The 22,264-nt window shown below is 41.5% G+C and overlaps 1 protein-coding gene across 9 annotated transcripts in view; it reads left to right on the top strand.

The window, feature by feature from the left end:
- The window catches only part of MPPED2 (metallophosphoesterase domain containing 2), a 169,882-nt gene extending 148,761 nt beyond the window's left edge, over positions 1-21,121 (top strand). For all 9 annotated transcript variants that reach the window (XM_039538697.1, XM_039538698.1, XM_039538695.1 and 6 more), the window contains 3 exons: positions 11,164-11,279; positions 15,051-15,164; positions 19,760-21,121. In XM_039538697.1, coding sequence (XP_039394631.1) covers positions 11,164-11,279; positions 15,051-15,164; positions 19,760-19,878 — 349 coding nt within the window. In that variant the 3' untranslated portion in view covers positions 19,879-21,121. The remainder of the gene's footprint in view (positions 1-11,163; positions 11,280-15,050; positions 15,165-19,759) is intronic.
- The last annotated feature ends 1,143 nt before the right edge of the window (positions 21,122-22,264 follow it).

The raw sequence follows: 22,264 nt of genomic DNA, 5'->3' as shown, positions 1-22,264 counted from the left end.
GACCTCTGTTCATTCCATCTCATAATACAGAAACATTCAATGAAACCAAAAGGTGGCAGATTCAAAATGGATGAAAGGAAAACTGTTTCTAGCCCGTGGAACTCATTGCCACAAGATATGATTAAAGTCAAGCACATAGAAGGATTCACAGAAAGACTGGATGTATATATGATAAGAGTATTCAGCATTGTTGTAATACATATGTAAAACATGAAGAAGAGCTTTGGATGCATGCTTCAGGGCATAAACTAACCTCCATCTTTCAGAAACTTCACCTACCTCATGCAGAGTTTCTTGTATCTTCCTTTGAAGCAGCTGGTACCACCCACTATCAGAGACGGGATACTGGACTACATGGACCATTGAGCTGATCCAGTATAGCAATTTCTAATCCTTATGAACTATCAGAGCTGTCTGAGGCTCCCCCCATTGTTTTTCCATATCTTCAGTATGCCCCCAATTCCCTCTCTCCATTGCCTTTGGTCCATCAATAGTCCTATTTCTTCACCATGAACATCATCATTTTTTTAAGTATTTGCATGTAAGGCACAATGACCAAATTATCTAGGCACCATAATAAAAGGAACATCAGTGATCCTCAGAGTGAAGAAACCAGCGTACCTGTCTAATGTCCCCACCGTTGTCATCTCCTTTCTCACACAATTATGCAGGTGCCTCCAGAGCCCCCCTCTTCCTTCCAATGTCTAGTCTTCCAGTGGGCCACACCAAGTGGGTGAAATTCATCCCTATGCTCAGGAGTGAATTTCACTCAAAGAGTAAATAAGGTCTGTCTGGATCATGAAAGCCCACCCTCATTCAGCACTTCCATTAAAGTCAGCTGGTGTTACATGTATGGCAGGACTAAGGGATCAGGCCCTAAATTACTCCTTTGGGAAAATGTTATTCCATCACATTGATGTATTAAATTACATAGGTTAGTAGGAATGTGTGTGCATATGTGTATAGTTACGTGTGAAGGAACTGGAGCAGTGTATAAAAGATATGCACCTGGCATTCATCTTGTTTGTGACCTTCAGCATTTAATATTGAATAAACAGTCCCATTGTTTTCTGGCCAGTTCAGGCTCAATAATGCAGGGATAGTAGACACTTGAGGTTGAAAAACACAAGTTTTTGGAGACTGCTCCTTGGAAACACTGGTTCAAATTCACTACTGGTGCAAACAGGCACAACTCCTTTACTTTCAGTGGAGTTGTATCTGTTACACCAGTTCAGATTTTGGCCAAATTTGTTTTGTAACAAATTGAAATAAAGTTAAAAGGTCAGCTGCCTTTTAAATGTATTATATAAACATTATTGTTTTCTGTTTGCTCTTAGAAACTATTAGATATAGCTTCTTGCAGATTTTGACCTTTTCAGATGTCAAAGATTGATACTTCTCTTTGCCCACCCCTTTTCCTAGAGTCTTTCTATCTACATAATGAGCTCTATCTTAATTTAATCTAGATTTTTATACTGCACTTCTCACGAAGTTATCCATGCAAACCATTCTATTTTCAGCGGAGCCAAAATAAATACAAAGTTTTTTGTTTACTTCAGTGATGTTAGTACAGAGCTAGGAAAAGGTTACAGAGATGAAACTACTGCTTCAGATCCAGTTGAGGGAGCTCAGACACTTTTTATAAGTCACACACAAAAATGGTTGCTGTTCCATGGATGCTAGAAGGTATGTAGCAACATGTAAAGATCATTCTTGTGCAGTCATGTGTGCATACTTGTACGTTTGGACAGGTGTGTCTTCCCAACATGGATGTTCATTTTATTTTGCATTCAACCTCTGGGGTAGGGTTCCAGCACCAATCTTTTAGAAATGGCCACACACAAAAAATCTGTATTTAAAATGGTAACACGTAGGCCCTCAAATATTGTAGCACTGCTGAACATTGCAATTGTATGCAACATAGAAAATGTAGAGCTGTAGAATTCGAAATTTGGACATTTTACTCTTACTAAGTCTACAGTCCTTTTTAAAGTAGAGTAAAATTAGCCCTAGAGTCAAATTTGAAATTATGTTCATAATTTTGGGATATTAAAATATTTCCCAGAGCTCATTATCTAAAGCCCTAAATAAAATTGCAATATAATTAGAGTTTAGGAAACCTCAAAAGGTTTAAAGAGTGTTTTCTTTTCAGATGAGCAATGAAGTGTACAATACTTATTAAAGCTACTCCTCTCTCCTCCCCAATCTCTTTCTCAGTGGTGCCTCCTTATATCCCCATCTCATTCAGTATTCCCCTCCTATACAATTCCTACCCTCAACAGGCCATATGTTCTTTACTTCCCACTTTACATTTTTCTTTCCCTCCTGTAATCCCCCAGGATATTATTGGCATCTTGGTCTCCTGCCTTTCTGGCCCTGTTCCTCAAGGTCTCCCTAATGTAGATACTCACTATATGTTCCTCCACACAACCTCCTTCCATTCTCTTCTTGCACACTTTTATTCCATACCACTGAAGACCAGTTGTGGTGTCTAGATGTTTGTCTGCTGGCCTCTGGCACTGATAATGTGAAAAAAATGCAAGTTCTGTTACACTGTGGTGGTTCTCCAGTGATATGCATACCATATATAGTATAGCAGGACAGAGAATTGTGGAGCAAATGCCAATAGTTTGGGGCCCCATCGCAGAGGAAGCATGGCTCTGAAACACATTTTCAGAAGTGGAAGCAAATGCCCTTTGAAGCATATTAGTGAAAGATGGGACTCCAAGAAGGAAGCAAGTCAGAAGTCTGTTGGGAGATATCAGGGAAGGAGAAGGAACGTGTTTGAGGATATGTGAGAAGTTCCCCGTGAAATATACTGTTTTCCTTTCATACAAAGGACTGAAAGGTGTATCCATTTCTATGTCTATCCTTAAATACGAGCTCTGTCTCCGTAGACAGTCTAGGTCAGATGCTCAGCTGCTGTAAATCGGCAAATGGCTTCAATGGAACTATGCCAGTTTACAGCAGACGAGAATCTGGCCCTCTCTTTTTTGACTGAGGGGCTGCAAATTCAAGTATAGCGCTCCACCTGAAATGATCCTAACCTGAAACACCCATCTAATAATTCATACTGTTCTGAGGATGGAAGCAAGAACAATTTGAAGCAAGAAGCATATTTCATACTTGGATAATGGTGGCAAATATAATTGTGTAGTGCACTTATTTGGTAGCTTTTTTAAAATGCAAGCTCCTTTGTAAGAGAAAGATGCTGTTGTGGGACATTTTCCTTTCAAACACCACAGTCACTCACTGATTGCATCTCTAAATGTTTCATTCTTAGGACCACAACCAAGGACTCCACTGACCATACAAAGTCTGAGAACTACTGATGTGTAGCAAATCACTCCATTGGGGGGTCATCTAACACATTGTGATTCCACATGTAGATACACACAAATTATATACACACATTTTTGTGTGTGCAGTTGCATGCATCCAGTTTTGAAAAATGGGGCATAAAGCAAAGTGTAAAATACTGATTTCAGGTATTGCTGAAAATAGCTACCACATGTACACTATATGCTTTCAAAATTTAAATAAGCCCATTTCTCGTTACGGCAATCTAAAAATTGAAAAACTGTGAGAAGCCACTGCCAAACCTTGGCCCAGATGCTCAGATGCATTAAGTCTGCCATGTCTCCCTCTGGCAGTGCAAAGCAGAGTTAAATCTGGTTTAGTTGGCCAGTTGAGGATTTCCCTGTCATAAGGGAATCCACAGGTGGCATTAGGACAGTAAAGTGACTCCTACACAAATCTTCTCCTCTCCCTGTCCCCGATGAAGGGGCATGGCTTGAAATAGGCTGCATTATCTGTCTCCAGGGACTAGGACCAGTGCCTGTCTGCCACAGGATCAGGAACTGCAAAGGTGACTTAGGGTTTTGCTACACTTGAGAGTTACAGCGCTGGTGGTGGCTTTACAGCGCTGTAACTTACCCCCCGTCCACACTGGCAAGGCACATACAGTGCTGTATCTCCCTGGCTACAGCGCTGGCTGTACTCCACCTCTTGCAGCGCTGGGGTGCCAATGTAAACAGTGATTAATCTTACTACGCTGTAACTGACCTCCGGAACCTTCCCATAATGCTTTTTAAGTAAAAATAACACTCTTTGTTTTGTTGTGAACTCGGGGCTCCCAGGAGCTGCTTATCTAAAAAACAAACACAGCTACTGTTTGCTCGAGCAGAGGCAGGCAGAGGGATCCCTTTGGAATGTTTGCTTGAGGAGAGAAGCAGCCCGGAGAGGGGGAGGGGGGTCCGTTTTGGAGCAGCTGCTTATCTGGTCTGAAGGCTATTTGCATTTAGTGAATGAGAAAGGGGTGGGGGAAGGGCTCGAAACTTTTAAAATGATTGAAGGTTGGTGCTGTGTATCTTCAAGTCCTTAGAACTTGCAAGGCAGGGAGCTGACACAGTGTCAGCTCCAAAAATCCACTCTCTCTGTCTCCCTGTCACACTCCACCCCACCCCCCTCTTTTGAAAAGCACGTTGCAGCCACTTGAACGCTGGGATAGCTGCCCATAATGCACCACTCCCAGCACCACTGCAAATGCTGCAAATGTGGCCACACTGCAGCGCTGGTAGCTGTCAGTGTGGCCACACTGCAGCACTTTCCCTACACGGCTGTACGAAGACAGCTTTAACTCCCAGCGCTGTACAGCTGCAAGTGTAGCCAAACGCTTACTGACATCTTTGCTTCCCACCCCTTGTCTAGAATTGCACAGCTCAGCTGGGCCAGAGGATGTGTGCCAAAGCTTTTCTGGAGTTATCAGCATTTCTTCAGAAAAAGATGGTCGACTCCCATCCCCATTTCACCTTGTCCCCCACAAAAACAAAACTAAAGTAACTCAGCTGAACTGCTTTCTGATATTACTTCAATAAGAACAGTTCAACTGGAGGCTGATAGCTCGAGTAGATCCCAGGGCATTTTCACTCTGCATCATAGGGTGAGAGAGCCAGGGAGGAGCGAATTTGGTCGAATTGATTGAAAGACGATATAACACTGGCTGAACAGGACTTCATGCCAAAGTACCTCTGTATTTTACATACCACCACTCTTTGCCTTAGACTGCATTAGAGATTCTGGGTTATATGTATCTACTCATTCTAGAGGTCTACAAAAGCAACATGACTAATAATCATAATATTGTGCACCAGCATAGTGGTGTCCACATGAAGTACTCAAAATGCTTTACAAAGAATACTGCAGTCCTAAAGAATTAAACTTTGTTGAGTTAGACAGTGTTAGCCTCATTGTAGAAACATGAGGCACTGAGAGGTTAAGTGACGCTCCAGGATCACACAGGAGGTCTGTAGCAGATCTGGGACCAGAACAAGTCACCTGACTCTCAGACTTGTGCTTATGTCACAAGACTATCCTTACGACAAAAGAGCTGCAAGAAATACACTATATTTATTCTTTAAGATTTTCATACTGTGACCCTTATTTATTGCCTGCTTCGGTATCTGTTATGAAATAATAGCCTGATGTTTGCTGTAAGAAAGGGCTTAATCAAAATTAGATTCCATAAAGCTCAGTTCCAGGGTTAAAAGTTTTTAAATTACAGCAGCTCTTATCTTGTAATTCATAGATGGCTTTTAAAAATGCACTTAATCCATTTTACACTATTTTTTCCACTTATTTTGTTTCTACTTAAACTACATACACCCCCCCACCTTCCTCTACAACAATTTTCTACCTTCCCACGAGGCGCACTCTGTTGTTTCATTAAATGGAGAAAGTTGCATGTGCTTTTCCTCCTTAGCAAACATTTATGAGCTGTATGTTTTTTATTGAAAGGCTCTTCTTTATTGTGCATAAAGGTCATATCTTCCCTTTACAGTTTGTTCAGTTCAGGACACTCTCCGCTATTAAGCCCTAAATGTAAAACTGAAATAGGTACTTTCAGGATGAGTTTATAGGGCAGCTCTGTAATTGAACAATTCTGGGAATGCCTATTTAGTGCTCTGTTCTGTCATTTTTCTTCTACAAATGGAACTACTATCTTCTTCCCTAGCAATCTCACAAGTTTGTGCGTTTGCTCTAAGTGCTGACCAAAATAAAGAGCCCATCATCATCATTATTACTTGTGTCTAACTGTTTCCTTTGGAGATGGATTTTAGGCATTTCCCCCACTATTGGCCTGTGGAAAGAAAACAGACGTAGGCTTGGCCTACATTACACGGTTAGGTTGATGTAAGGCCGCTTACATCAACCTGATTTTGTCAGTGTACATACTACAACCTTGCTTCCGCTGACATAAGTGCCCTACCGACATCATAACTCCACCATCCCGAGAGGGCGTATGGCAGTGTAGTTAGGGTGATGCAGTGTCTACACAGAAACTGCATTACTTACATTGGCTGTTGGCTCTCATGGAGCCGTGACCTTGACAAGAAAGCCAGGCTATCACCAGATAGGGTAGATAGGGGGCTCCAGCAACAGCCCAGCTGCCCCCTGGGCTCCCAGCCACAGCCCGGCTCTCCCCTGACTTCCCGCTCACCTGTTGCCTGGAGGCTCCCTCTGGGGAGTGCTGGTACTTCCCAGAGGTCTCCTGGCTTCCTACCCCATAGCCCCCAGGTGGAATCATTTTGGGGAAAGGAAATCTGGTGAGAAACTAATCCTGTGCTGGCTTTCGGCAGCAGAAGGAATTGTTTTCCTTGTTAGGCAGATTTCACAACACCTGTAAGTCTCATCATGAAGCTTAAAATTCCCCTCCCTCTTGTGTTTATGTCAAGTTATGTGTGTGTCTCTTGCAGTACAAGGTGTGAAGAGGTTTTGTGGCCTAGCGCAAAGTATCCTTTTAATTGCAGAAAAAGTAGCTTTCAGATTGCCAAGTGGAGAGGAATCTGTGGGGAGAGTGCTGGCCTTCTGCACAGAAGTCAAGAGCTGTGGAGAGAAAAATTGGCCAGGTGTTTGCCTTTCATCTGGATATTCAATGTGACACATCTGGTGCCAGTATAACTGCTATTTCTAAATGATAAGGAAGTTTTGCAGTCATGGGAGGGTTGAGCTGTCAGGTGAGCCAGAGATCAAGAATTATCATGATAGTTTCATGGCATATGAAAGATGCTGTGAAGTGCAGTATGATTCTAGCCAACGGTGGTTAAATTAGGTTCTCTTGGACTTAGTCTGATGTGCAGGATAAGAGGGACCAATATCATTCCATGCATTGTATAGGAGGAAGTTAGGGTTTGTTCAGGCCCACCAAACACAGAGACAAAAATCACCTGTAATGTCTGATTACCAATCCCGTGTTTTACTCTGGCTCTGGGCTTCAGGGATGGTACTACTTAGCAGTCTAATTACTTTCTTTTCTTGAAAATGTTGTAAAAATCAGGTATACCAGTAATATTTCCAGGAGCCAGCTAGTCACTTTCACTTGGTTCCTAATCTTGCAAATTTGTCAAGAGTCTAATCATGTGTACTACTGACTAAGCAACCTTGAGTACCAACTTTTCCCCGTGCTTCAGCATACCAAAGGCTTGTATAAGGAAAACTGATTGAAATCTTTAAAAAACAAAACCAAAAGAAGTATCTTCCACCCCCAGCTAAGGAAGTTTCTTTTAACAAGTAATCAGCCCAGGAAAATTGTGTGGAATATTGGTACCAGTTAATTTTCTTCTTTGTGAAATAATTTAAAAGTATAACAGTTATGACTAGATCTTGCTGTTTAGGCATGCAAAAATATATCATGCAATAGAAATAAATTGTAACTATTTGCAATAGGGAATCTAATAGAGGCACTTAATGTTGTATTACCACTAGTCCAGTCTTTCTCTCTTACTCACTATACATGTTTCAAGTTTGTTGGAGGTAAACAGCTATTCATTGGTCCGCTCAAGGGATTCACAGTACATCAACTTCATTTTGGCTGCACCACAACACAGCATAGTACAAAAACGGGATGACCTTTCCTGTGATCTCATCTAAACCTGAATCTGTGTCGGAAACCCATTTTTTATTGACATTGTTCGGAACGAGTTCTCCTGTGTGCGCTTCTAACAAGCTTTGTTCTCTCTAGAAACTTGAGGCAGCATAAAGGGCAAGTGAGTAACTCTGCTGAGTGAGGGCACAGTATTCTCATTGAATATGCACAAGCAGTAGTAAACTCAAGCTGAAATAGCTCCACCAGGAATTGCAGTTTAAATCTCTGTCATCCCAGGGGTTCTGTCACCCCCATATACAATATTTATTAATTGCTTATGAAAATGTTTAGTGTGTTAAAGAGAATGTTTTACACTTTATACTATGCACACATGGCACTACTGGGGAGGTTTGCGAGAAGTTGTCTTACAAGTTAGTTCCCATGTGGTGTGTGTCAGTCACAGCTAATTATTTAGTCTTTGCTGAATGCAGATTACACTGGAACTCTGATTCCCTTTCTCCTCTCCCCCGACTGCTAAAGAACAAAAATTACTGCACACAATCTAGGTTTATTGCATGTATAATTCTCCAAAGATCTCCAGTAAGATAACAGCTATGGTTTCACATTTCAGGTTTAACTGTAGTATTATTACAGTAATCTTTGCATGAGAAACGGGTAAAGAATCATTAATTGATAGTGACAAATTCAACCCCCCATTGTGTGTGTGTTTTGTCATAGTAGAGTTTGACTATGGTTTGTTATATAGATGAAAAATTAGCCAAATTATGTTTTAATTTTCAGATGGAACTCTGAAAAATTTAATCATCTGCATATGGCTAGAAACTAGACTATTACAATAAAGGAAAGATTGTTAGCTAATTTAGCTGTTTGTTTCAGACACCTGTGAGTAAGAAACTAAACTTTAATTGCAGTGGAAAAGAATAGCAAAAACAAAGTTCTGACACGGCAGACTTCAAGGACACAAACTCCAGTGCAAATTCAGCATTCACCTACGGAACCCTGCTGAAATCAATGGGAGTTTTGTCGTTGACCTCAACGGGTGCAGGATTAAGTCCTAAATGGAACTACACATTTTCTTTCCATATGTAAACGCACAGGCTGCAATCTTGCAAACTTTTACTCAAGCCAGTAATCCTGACGTACATGCATTATTATGTATGGGACTACTTATATGATGAAGGATGGTCTGTCTATTGTACACTTTAAATGGTTCCTTTCAGTGAATCTGGTATCTGCAAAGGTTCCCATAACTCTTATACTGGAGTCATCTTTATAGGACAAATGAGCCTTCCATTTCACACACAGTAGATTGAACAGGTGTTCAGAATATCAATCCCTGGTTAAATACTGATCTTCCTCAGATCAACTTCTGATAAAAACAAAACATTTGAATTATGAAAATGAGAAGTAGATTTATAATCTCAAAGGGAAATTGTCAATTTAATGTAGGTCCCAAATATAGTTATGTGTATAATATGAAATGCCGAAGGGGATGGGTGAGGATGCGATTTACAGAGATATGTAACTCTTGCTGACTTCATTGTAAACTGAAAATTTAAATATTTCCTTGAGGATGTTTTACGTTTTTAATGAAAACAGATTTCACCTATTTAAATGTTCCTTTCCAGAGTAGTGATTCAGAAAGACAACACCTCTGCGGTAGTACATAACTTGAGAGAGAAGGAGCTAAAAATCTAGAGAGGGCCCATTGTCTAGACTTGCTTTGCTTGCTGCTTGGATCCCAGATTTTAGTCCGAGAGCATTTCTAATAGAATGTAAAACTGACTAGTTTAAGTGCCCAAACCACATGAAACGCAAAACAGCACAAATGTTGAAAAGCAAGTGAGGATTTTGAAATTCCTTTGGTTGTAATAGCCTATAGCCTGTAAGGATATAATTTTTATCTTGACGATATGCATTTCACATCTGATAACAGCTTTTATATTTCTACATCAGAACTACTCAATTTTGCTTTCACATTTTATAGCAAAACTTATCAGGAAAAAACATTTTTGTCAAATATTATAGTTCCTTTCATCCCCATAAAGAGTGTGTGTCTCAATCAGATGGTTTCTATAATAGACTTTCCTAACTGCTATGACGGAGAAAATTCAAGGGCCCCATTTCCCCCCAGAATTAAATATGTATTAAGGTATTGTAAAGAGTGTAATATCTTTTTAGGGTTACCATGTATAGTTATGTTGTATCATTTCACAGTGCTCTAATGTTAGAGATCATACAGCCATGGTATACTATACAGGCCTGTGACCATTGCCACAGAAAAAGGTACAACTGTTCTGTGTTCCCATCTTCCGTTAGGGCACCCTGCACTGCAGGTGGTTCTCTTTTTCCTGCTCCCAAACCATGTTTTGGGGTTTGATTTTTTTTTGGTCTAGGTCAGGGGTGGGCAAACTTTTTGGCCCGAGGGCCACATCTGGGTATGGAAATTGTATGGCAGGCCATGAATGCTCACAAAATTGGGAGTTGGGGTGCGGGAGGGGGTGAGGGCTCTAGCTGGGAGTGTGGGCTCTTGGGTGGGGCCAGAAATGTGGAGTTCAGGGTGCTCTGGGTTCGGACCGAGGGGTTCGGAGGGCAGGAGGGGGATCATGGTGTGGGAGGGTGTCAGGGGTGCAGGCTCCGGGCAGCACTTACCTCAAGCAGCGGAGGCGCAGCTAGGCGGCTCTGTGCGCTGCCCTGTCCACAGGTGTCGCCCCTGCAACTCCCATTGGCCACAGTTCCTGCCACGCGGAGCAGAGCAAGCCCCAGACCCCGCTCCCCGGCTGTAGCTCAATGGCCAGATTAAAACATCTGGAGGGCTGGATGCAGCCCCCGGACTGTAGTTTGCTCACCCCTGGTCTAGGTGCTTACCTTAAAATAAGGGAAGAGCCGAAGCCCAAATCCTGGAATTGAAATCCCTCAAAGATCTAGGCCTGAACACACTGACTCTCTCCTTTCTTTATGATGGGTAAACCCAAGCCCCGGAGTCAAATACCCTCGAAACTGTAGGAAAGATGGGCTCCTGATATGGATTCAAATTTACAGCTAGGGCACTTTTTAAAAAAAAACAAACAAACAAAAAAAACCCCCAAAAAACCTTAAAGCCCTTTGTTTTGGGAACGGTCCCTTCCAAAGATGAATGCTCTTTGGTCAGTGAGTGATCGTAAAAAGACAGAAGAGATGGCCAAAACAGTACAGAAAAATTTACAATTTAGAAATTCCAATGCGAGAAAAGATTGCTGTATCAGACTGAGACAGTTTGTCTTATTTTTTCCCCAAAGGACACCATGGTTTAATGGATGGGGCTTTAACCTACCCAGAGGTCAGTCTTTGCTGGACAAGTGGAACCTTATCCCTGAGGGCATTGATATCCTAATGACACATGGACCTCCTCTTGGTAAGTGAAGGAAAAGCTGTGTGTGGTTTTGTAAGTAGAATGCACTTTTAGTGCAAGCAAAGCTATTAATACTTTGAGTGACACAATTTTACCCTAACACAAAACTATGAATTAAAAAAAATCAATAAAGACGTCTAGTACGATAATTAAACTTAGCAATTATGTTGGGCTTCTAGGTATTTTTTAAATTAAATTTTTTGATTTAGTGAAGCCAAGGAAAATCAAAGGTGTATCTAGCTGCACAGCCATTTGAGTTAGATCCTTTATTTTAAAAACAGTATTCTATTTGTCTGACAAAGCTTCCAATCACATGGGCCTACGATTCTCCAGGACTGACTAAAAACGTTTTGAAAGATTGGTCCTCCCTCGCAACCACCACCAGCATTAGATCATAATGTTTATTTAAGCTTTTTATTGGGTCAAGATTATATAGTGGTTATCTAATTTCTCTTCTTTACCCTTAGAAAATTACTTGCTTCGTGTAACAGTGCCTTCTCCTGGCCCCACCACAAACTCAGTCGGAAACCACTCCAAAGTACATGCACCAGTGCTCTTTTACTGTTCGTGCTTATCCCCACCACCTACTATTTACATATCTTACAGACCAACACCCTGGGAGACCGCTAGCTTCTCCTGCCAGCAGGGATCTACAGCTTCTTGTTCCTACCTTTCCTGACTCCTCCCAGCCAGCTTTATATAGCGGGCTGGCCACTCAGGCCCGCAGGTGCATCCCCTCAGGTGATTAGGGTGTGGCCTCCCCAGCCACTCCTAACTAATCCCCCTTTTAAGCAGAGCTGGGCTAACAGGGGCCTGGCTTGGATCTCCTAGCCAGCACCCTGTTACACTTTGTTAAACAGATTTACCAAAAGTTCACAATTACGCTGAAATATTAAACATTGGATTACATTAATGAAGGACCAAAATTCTGTTGCGACCTGTTCATTCAAACTACACCCATTTATTTCAATGAGAGATGAGTACATGTATCTGAGTTTTCATGAATGGCATCTTGGGCCAAGCCCCGCTTCCCATACACACATGAGTACCCCTGTTGATCCACAGAGTTATGTTATGATAAGAGGCATCTATAGGGTTGTCCCGGTTGCCTCAGAAAGCAGGTAAAAAGAGTATTCAGCACGCATGTGATTTTAAATAGAGTTTGGGCCTAACTCTGATCGCACTGAAGGGCAAAATTCCCATTGATTTCAACAGGAGAAGAGTTATGCCAACACTGAGCCTTTCGGAAAATGCTTCCATAATGCTTCTTCATGCTGTATTCCACCAAGTCACACATTTCTGGTTCCTGCTCTGTGAGACTGATACAAATCTACGGTCACATCCTCAGCCAATGTCAATTGCCATAGCTCCATTTAAGTCAGTAGAGCTATGATAACTTACACCAGCTGAGAATCTACCTGTATAAAAATGTTCTGTCAGGGTGAGGAAGATCAGGTGCAAACACGCATTAATTGGTAGATTGTGTGGTTTTGCCAAGCTCTTAGCCAGATCCTCAGCTTATGTAAATTAGAGAATTTCCACTGACTGCAGCAGAGCTATTCAGGTTTGCAATCGTTACAAAATACTATTTTAAACTGTGTATGATATGCTTTAAAAATGGCATTTAAATGCCAGAGGCCAGCTGAATGGTCCAGCAGGTTTCTTGGTGAATGGAGTGTGAGGAACTTAATGCATGGTAGGACATCACAGCTAAGGGCTTGGCTACACTGTGGCAGCACAGCTATAGCAGTTGCTTTTAACCCCTTGCTTGCTACAGTGACGTAAGGGGGTTTTCAACACTGTAGTTAATCCACACCCCTCTTCCTCCTCCCCCCCAAAAGAATTCTTCCATCTAGAGTGGGACTTTAGGTTGTCTTAACTACAGGGGATGAATATTTTACACACGTGAGTGACACAGCTAGGCTGACCTACATTTTAGATGTAGACCAAGCCTGAGTTAGGAGTCAGCAATCCTAGCAGAGCTGAACGTTGTGGGACTTAAGAAGAACAGAAGAAAATTTTACACTAATAATATACTCCAGGGATCGGCAAACCTTTGGCACATCCCTCAACCCACGCCGCTTCCCGCAGCCCGCATTGGCCTGGAGCGGCGAACTGCCGCCAGTGGGATCCGTGCGCGAACAGCCGAACCTGCGGATGCAGCAGGTAAACAAACCGGCCCGGCCCGCCAGCGGCTTCCCTGGCAGGCCATGTGCCAAAGGTTGCCGATCCCTGATATACTCAGTGCTTATCTTTAGCCTGGGTATTAGGGGCATTCGGTATATAATGCTACCAAGGGAATATTGTAAAAATGTACATGTCACCTTTAAATCCTCTAGAGCCAATGTGTGTCTTCAACAGAGCTGTGATCTAGCACTCCTTCTCAGTGGAATGTCCTGTACTTTGAAAGCCACCCTTTGATTGTAGTGATTTATTTATTTACATTTTATCTATTTACTTCTTCCCAAGAAACAAAAAAAAGCCCCAAGTACGTTTATAATTTTTCCCGGTTGCGAGATTTCAATGGGCTACCAATCCACATATTGTAAATTGGTTTCCCATAGTGTACTTTAGTCTCAGCAGCATCACAATATTTCTTAGTTGAATTTTTTGTGACATCCCTTCTGAAATTTTACTCCACTCCTTTAAAAAAAATCAGAAGTATAGCCTCCCATTTTGTGGATACAGTTTACATCCATTTTAATTGTGGGCACAGATCAGGGCATCAGAGATGCAAATAGAGATACTGGGCCTCAACATGCCTGAAAATACACCTCAAATATTGCCTTTTAAAGTGGCTACATATTAATTTAGGTAGAATTATGTCATTACCTACCTTGGCTGTTCGACCAGTTTTGAAGAGGACATATAGTCCAGTTTATGTCCCACCATTTTTAATCAGCTTGGGCCAAATTTATCCCTTGTATAACTACTTTGAAGTCAACAGAGTAACATCAAGAGTGAGTTTGCTCCTCCTTTCAGCTATGATTTATCTTTTGCTTCTCACAATCCTTCACACCCTTTTGAATGTTAGTCTAGGCTGTAATAGTCCAGACAGCCCACATTTATACTAATTGATGTCAAATTTTATGGATTTTCCGTATTAGCTATAGAACTAAGTGGTTTTTACTTTAAAAGTAGTCAATTAGCACTAGGTTGCCTGTAGCTGTTTCCCTGTCGCTCTGTGCTGCCTATTTTCAGTGATCCGGGCTCCACAGTAACCCAACACTCTCAGACCCTGGGCCTCTGGAAGTTGTTGAAGATGATACGTTTTAAATTTCTGGGGTGGCAGAGATGCCAGGTGTGAGAACAGAAGATCCTTCCAGTGGCCTGTCTCTGGAATAACTGTGACCAGCACTTTTTACCTGACTAGCTTGGGAAATAGGCTGCTACAACAGCAGACAGCAGCAGAAGGGAGAAATAAGGCAGGGGGTGGAGGCGGGGGAATCAAGAAGGGGAAAAAATTGCAGCGCTGCCAGGAATAAGAGTCACAAAACTTCCACTCATGAAGAAGAGTCTAAAACTCTAATAAATCAAATCACATACAGAAAATGTTAATTAGGCAGGAGTGTGGGGAAGGAAAAAGGAAAAAACCTTAGGAACCTAAGGAAGACAGAGTGAGAAGTTTCTTAAAAGACCTTGTATGCTTTATCTGTAATCCTAACCTCTCCATTAACGTAATAAACCTTTAGTGAATTATGGCTTCCTGAAAGTCTAAATGAAAACCTAACTGAATAGAGAAAATTAAGAGTATTGATTGCATTCTGCCCTCAGGTTTTCGAGACTGGGTCCCAAAGGAGCTGCAAAGAGTTGGCTGTGTGGAGCTGTTGAACACTGTGCAAAGGCGAGTAAGGCCCAAACTCCACGTCTTTGGTGGCATTCATGAAGGTAAGAAATAGTAGGGCTCCTAGGTCTGTATGGGAATCCTTATGGGGGAAACAAATAGATCTCTGTGATACTTTATACCAGATGTGGGCTTTCCATTTATTATGAGTAAGGGCTTGTCTACACCACCCGCTGGACCAGCGGGCAGCGATCGATCCAGTGGGGGTCGATTTATCATGTCTAGTTGAGCGCTCTCCCGTCAACTCTGGTACTCCACCAGAACGAGAAACGGAAGTGGAGTTGACGGGAGAGCGTCAGCTGTCAACTTACCACAGTGAAAACACTGCGGTAAGTAGATATAAGTACATCAACTTCATCTACGCTATTCACATAGCTGAAGTTGCCTATCTTAGATCGACCCCGCACAGTAGTGTAGACAAGCCCATAGTAGAATAAAATGAGAAAACAGTCAGATCTGCTGGGTGCTCAGCACTTTGGAAACTCACTTCTTAGTGTCCAAAGACTTAGTAGTCCATCTTGAGGAACGCATATTTTAAAATATTGACCACATACAGGATATCCACACCTGCAACTTGCAGTAATTGTGCTGTGCCACTTTATTTGCTTTCAAAGCTTCCGGGGGGTGGGAGTTCCCTCATATTCAGAAGAATAAAAGCAAATTGAAATTTGTCTTACCAAACCACAAGGAAGTCCCAGTTACTCCAAGTACAGGAGCCAGCAAAGGAGGTAGAAGAGACAGGGTGGTATTCGGAGAAAGCTTGCTCCATCAAGTTACCTCAGTCAGTATATGGGGGAGAGTACAGTAGAAGGGAGGGCAGCTTGTGCCATAAGTCAGGAGGGAAGAGAGGGTAAGCACCACAGTTCCTTTGAAATCTACTTCTGAAGTCATTCTGCAATATATTTCATGAGGTGTAATCTTTCAAGGTCTGTGAACCTCAGAAAAGCTTTTTCAGAAGATATATTTCCCCATTTTTAATCTCACACCTGGCAGGCGGAGTGTGAAACTTCAGAACAATAAGATCATTTTGTGGGGATGGGAGGGAATGAGAGATTAAATAAATACATTTGGAGGTTTTTAAATATTTAATACACTTTGTGGCTTTCATGTTCCAATGAGACAAATACTAGGAGTCCAGCCTGGGAGAGATAGTGAGACTTTGTGACCCTAGGACTAAAAATTACACACTAAGTGCTTTATATTTCCCCCCCTGGAGATTTCGCCATTGACTCTAATTAAGCTCTCCATAGGCTCACAGAGTTGGAGAACTTTATAAAAGAACAGACAGGCTACTCGCCTGCCGTTGTTGATTTTCCGAAGCCCTCATGACTTTATACAATGAATTTTTATGCGTGGGTTATAAAGTCCTGTAAATAAGGAGTTTATAACAGAAACATTGACATGACCTTAACTATAGTGGCATGAATAGCAGCACTCTAATGCAAACCAGGAAAGGATTGGACGTTCTCTATAAATATTAATGATCAGATATTATTGATAAGTGAATACAAGAAGGCTTCCAACTAGAACATGCAAATTGCCTATAGCCTTTTGTAGGTGCATGGTAAGCTGAAAGTAATCAAACTTCCTGCAGTAATAATGTTAAGCTGGGTTATAAAGTCCTGTAAATAAGGAGTTTATAACAGAAACATTGACATGACCTTAACTATAGTGGCATGAATAGCAGCACTCTAATGCAAACCAGGAAAGGATTGGACGTTCTCTATAAATATTAATGATCAGATATTATTGATAAGTGAATACAAGAAGGCTTCCAACTAGAACATGCAAATTGCCTATAGCCTTTTGTAGGTGCATGGTAAGCTGAAAGTAATCAAACTTCCTGCAGTAATAATGTTAAGCTGAGGGAAAGCAAAGGCCTCGTAGCGCGTAAGATCATTATGAAAAAACACTGTGGAGTCATGTGCACCTTACATTTAAACCTTGTAAGTAAGATGGCAACACACACCACAAGCATGAAAGGAGTCTTATTTGAGCATACAAGGGCTCTAAACAAAGATGCAGATCCTGCTCAGTTGACTAATGCTGAAGGCAAAGGAACTGCCTACTCACTTTACTATAGTAAGATTTGGCCTGAATGTTTCTGAGAGTTTAAGAGTTAAGGCACGATTAATTCAGGACCAAATTCTGCTCTCAGACAACATGAAGCCATTTTTCATTGAAGGCCGTAGGAGTTGCACACAAGTATTTCAGGTAGAATTTTGCAGTCTCAGTTTATTTTTTTTAAACCACTGCAAAGTGACCTAACTCAAAATTGCCAGTTTAAACAAACAAAAAACAATACAGGCAGACCACACAGCAATTGTGAAATGATTAGTCTCTGGCGGACATTTTGGTAGCACAAGCTTTGTGTTAACTTTCATGCGGCAGCGATCTGTACTATATCACATTGCAAAAGGAAAAATATTTTCCCTGAGGTTTGGCCTGCTAATACTGACAGTGGGAATTTCCTCTCCTCTGAAGTACCAATCACGAGCAAGAAATTTGGTGCCAAGCCCTTCCTACTCTGTCTAGTCTCCTGTCTCTTTTCCTGCCTCTCCATGAGGAAAGCAGCAAGTGTCATCCTGGGGCACCACCTTTCAGGGCCAGCCACAGTATCGTGACAGACAGCAAAGGTGAAGCTTGCTTCTGCCCTCGGCACAGAAAAAAGTGCTGACAGTGCTGTCTGTCCGTCCCATCCAGTCCTTCAATGGGCTAGGGTTCCTGAAAAATCAGCTGCCCCCTAATCCTGCCAGTGGGAGTTAGATCTGAACAGGTATCCCAGGAGAGCAGAGAGGAAGAGGTAAAGGAAAGGAGTCCCTTCAGATTCTCCCCACTCCCAAAACACTTTTTTTTTTTTGAGGGAGAAGCAAAGACTCTTTTGGGGGCCAACATCTGTTTCAACAGAACTTATCATGCCTCTCTGCTCACCCCAAAAGAAGCTCCCTGAGCAGGCTGTTCCTCACAGGTTCTCCCGTCTCCTGTTCTGCCCTCAGTAATCTCAGGGGACTGTTACTAGTTTTCATTCCCCCTCCCCATCACCCTATAAACACCTTTGAGAGAGAAGGAGGAATGTGACTCAGAGCTTGAAGGCCGTGGGCAGATAATGGGCCCCAAGGGTTTATTCTGCCTGCCCACCATTACAGGAGTGTAAGGCACTCTAGCCATTTCCCTTCATGCCCCTACAGGGGGGCCAGGAACAAGTAGCATAGAGCTGGCTACATAGGCTTTACCTCACTGCCTGTGCAAGTAGAACTCCAAGCCAGATGTCCAGATCTTTGTATGGAGTTGAGGATGGAGCAAGGCAGAGAATCTAGCCTTACATTCCTAAAGGCAATGTCCGCTAAAGAAGTAAGGTAGAAGTCAGTGATCACTCCTGGACAGGTTGAGAGAGTGTGTGGTCTCCAGACCAGGTGATCATCCCTTTAATTAAGACAACAGCATGCTTCACATTTTTTCCAGATCTCTTATCAGTCTCCTCTCTTCACCTTTTTATCCCAATTCTGCCTTAACTTTAAGGATGGTGGAGAATCTTGTGAGCTTTCCTTGGACATCTATAAGCCTGTGATGTCTTATTGGTTCTATATGTAGCAGATCAGAAAGCCCCTTTCCCTCTTCATTGAGGATCCCCTGCAAGGAGCTCAAAGGCTCTTGCACTGCCCTCCCCCCTTATATGCATTCCTCCATCGGGTTCACCTATACCTCAGTGAACCTCCCCCGCTTGGACCAGCTTAAAGCCCATTCTTTCATTACGATAGGCCGCTCTTGGGTCAAGAGAGGGAAGAGGCCAGCCTCTGTGGAGGAGCTCTGCATAGCAGCCACTAGAGCTGCACCCACACTTACACTTCGTACTACCATTCAATCTCTCTGTTAGCGGTTGTGATGTTCAGACAGTAGAATTCTCCAAACAATTGTTCAACTACAGCTTTAAGGTTTGTGGGAGCTAGTATCCCATTCTTCCCCTCCCTCTTCGGCCAGTCCTCAAGCCTCTTCAGCTCATCTAGCTGGCCTTTCATTTTCTGTGCCCTGGGCTGGAATTTCTGGTCAGATCCATTGTCCATACTGGGAAGCCAAACTACAGAAAATGCCTATTCTTTCCTGCTAATTGATTTCTGAGGTTTAGCAAACCATTGTGAACACCCACCCCCACAACCCTTGAGCTGACAAACTAGACAATATGGCCAATGCAGGATAGGCCAGCCAAGTTTGTTTGAACTCATTGAGAGGATGTCTGCAGACCAAGTGCCTAAAAGGAGAGGGGTTTTCAGCTCTTGCTCCTGATTGGTCCTTCACAACCAGACACTAGAATCATGCCAAACCACAGAAAACCAATTAGCTCAAAGAAAAGGAGGGATTTTTGCCTTGTTCAGTTGCAGCATAGTCAAAGGCCTTTCTGGTCAGAAAACTGCACTTTTAAAACACCCTGTTCTTATTCCAGATACAGTGCATTGCATTTTTTTTAATTTGTAACTTTGTGGTAAGTTTCAAAAGCTTATAACATTTTGACAGGATTCACTGAATTTTATTCCAAAGCCCTGTTTTCATAACAGGTTTTTATGTACCTGCCTATAGGCACTGCATAAGGTCAGCATCGTTTGTTTATTTATATTATCGTGTGTGTGACACATTCTCCCTACAGGTTATGGCATTATGACAGACGGTTACACAACGTACATCAACGCCTCAACATGTACAGTCAGCTTTCAACCAACCAATCCTCCAATTATATTTGACCTTCCAACCCCTCAAGGATCATGAAGCACTACTGCACAGTTAAGTGGGGAAGGTCTATAAACTGCCATTTTCTAATTATAAAACTTACATTCTCTTACATGTTTATTTCCAAAATTATGTGGGTTTTTTGTAAATTGCTGGTACAAAAAAGAAAAAGAGGTTGTGCTTTTTGGAAATGCAGCATCCATTTTAAATTGATACAGCATTGTGAATTTGTAAAATGAACTTTTTTTGTTTTCTCAAACTTGCCATTGTAAAATTGTTATAGTATTCTCAAAAGGACAGCCAAGCTTTCTTTTAACAAGTGAGAGACCTTATTTTAATATTATATTATAAGCTAAAAAGGCAGCATTTAAAAAAAACACCAAATTTGCACAACTGTTATTGTTTGAAAGTTTTTAAATGTAATTTTTTCCTAGTTAAGATGTCACCTTCCCCTATCTCTCCCCCCCCCCCCGCAGTCATATTAAACTTTTTTTTAGTAATGTAAACATGATTTAGGAGTCTGTTTGCCCCTTGATAAGTGTGCATGTACTGTACTTCCCTCCTATTACCAGTAATGTGCAGCAAGGGGAGAACAGACTTCACAGTTGTTTGTCTCTGCCTACTTTAAATATAGATAGCTGCATCCTTTATGTGATTTTCTACCTTTTTATTATTTGGGTTTTTTGTTTTGTTTTTTTTAAATTATTTTAGCTTTAAAAATACGGGGATGAAAGCTGCAAAGAGCAGGTGTTTCATGCAGTAAAAACATGTAAATGCGGACTCCTTTTAAATATGAATTTATATATATATGTATTTTTTGTGCATTATAACTAGGAATTTAATATTGCAAGTATAGCATCTGAAAAATTATGCTGTACAGCACATCTAAATTATGAAGGATGTGACATTTTCCAAGTGCTCAAGGCCTTCAAGAGCTTGAGTTAAATCTTTGTGCAGTTTCAGGCATGTATAGAATCAAATGGATACAATCAAGCCTAACTAAAATAAGGCTTAGTTGTCCTTTATATTTAAATATTCTTGAATTGTCTTTTTATTTCCTTTTTTCCTTATTTTGCACTGTGTGTAAATGCAATCTTGCTAGCACAAAATATTGTTGCAGATAGTTATTTCTGTTCTACCACTGTAAATGCTATTGAGCTTTGTTCTGTTTTATGTTACCTTGTTAATGGAATTTAGAAAAGCAGTTGTTTCTTTAAATTTATTGTGATATTATATATCTAGCGGCCTTTATATGCAAATAAAATTGCAAGATTTTTAAATACTTGGTGTTAAAGAGTCTTTGAATTAATCCCATAGGCCTTGATTAGAATAAGTAAAAAATTCTCATTTTCCATAAATTTTTATTGCTCACCGTTCATGGGCGGGCAGCTGGGTCGATAAAGCACTCAGTGGACTTTTCCTTCCGTTCCTCTGCCATCCATCTTTCCACAGCTTTTACATGGAGATTTTGTATTCAGGTGTAATTCAGTGTGAACTGAGTTTATGTGCAGTTTAAGGCTCATAGGACAGTATTTCAGACAGTGTATGGAAAAATTGATTATGTAATAACCTTTGTACCTCCTCAGTTATTCATAAGTACTTTAACTGCTCTGGGTGTTTTATGTTGTTCATCCCCCATAGGTTAAAAAATTAATAGTCCTAGATGAAATATAGTGCATATTTATTTTGTTTTGACCTATTCTGCAACTCTAGGTCACAGAATTTGCAGCAGAACCCTCCCCTTGCAGGAGACTTGTGCAAGAGCATGAGCGCCTTAAGGCAGTGACTGTAATTTACTGTATGTTTGTACAAGGCCTAGCACCATGGGGCCCAACCCTGCTTGGTCTCTAGAGCTACCGCAACATAAATGTAAAACAAAAGTATTTTGTAAATTACTTTTAGCTCTTATGAAGGTAAATGTCCAAATGGCAATGGATATAGAGCTGTCTTCATGAACCTGCTGTGACCTAAAACAATAGCTCAAGAGAGCCATGAACTGCACCGTCACCGCAGCAGATTAACCTTTAAACCTACCAGTGATTTTGGAAACGTCATCATCAGCTGTTTCACTACTGAGCATTTTTAGTAGAAACATGTAGATAACTGGAGGCAAACTGCTTTTGTTCCTTTTTAAAATCTCCAAGTCCCATTGATTTTCAGCGTGCTTACTCAAGTCTCAAACAGTGCCACAGAACTTCCCTGAGCCCAAATTGTCCCAGACCCATTCGCAAAATCCCAAACTGTTCCACACCCAGATTCCAACCTCTTCCTCCTGGCTGTCCCTTTCCATTGTATAAATCTGACATGCTGAATGCTGAAAAAAGCAGAGGACGTCTTTAAAATGATTTATTTCAATATAAACCGGGATGCTGTGGTGATAGTATTCCGCTTGCAGCGTTAATTCTGTCTATTTCTGAATTTAGCT

The sequence above is a fragment of the Mauremys reevesii genome, linkage group 4, assembly GCF_016161935.1.
Source record: "Mauremys reevesii isolate NIE-2019 linkage group 4, ASM1616193v1, whole genome shotgun sequence".
Classification (NCBI taxonomy): Eukaryota; Metazoa; Chordata; order Testudines; family Geoemydidae; genus Mauremys; species Mauremys reevesii.
This window is presented reverse-complemented; position numbering and strand designations above follow the sequence as displayed.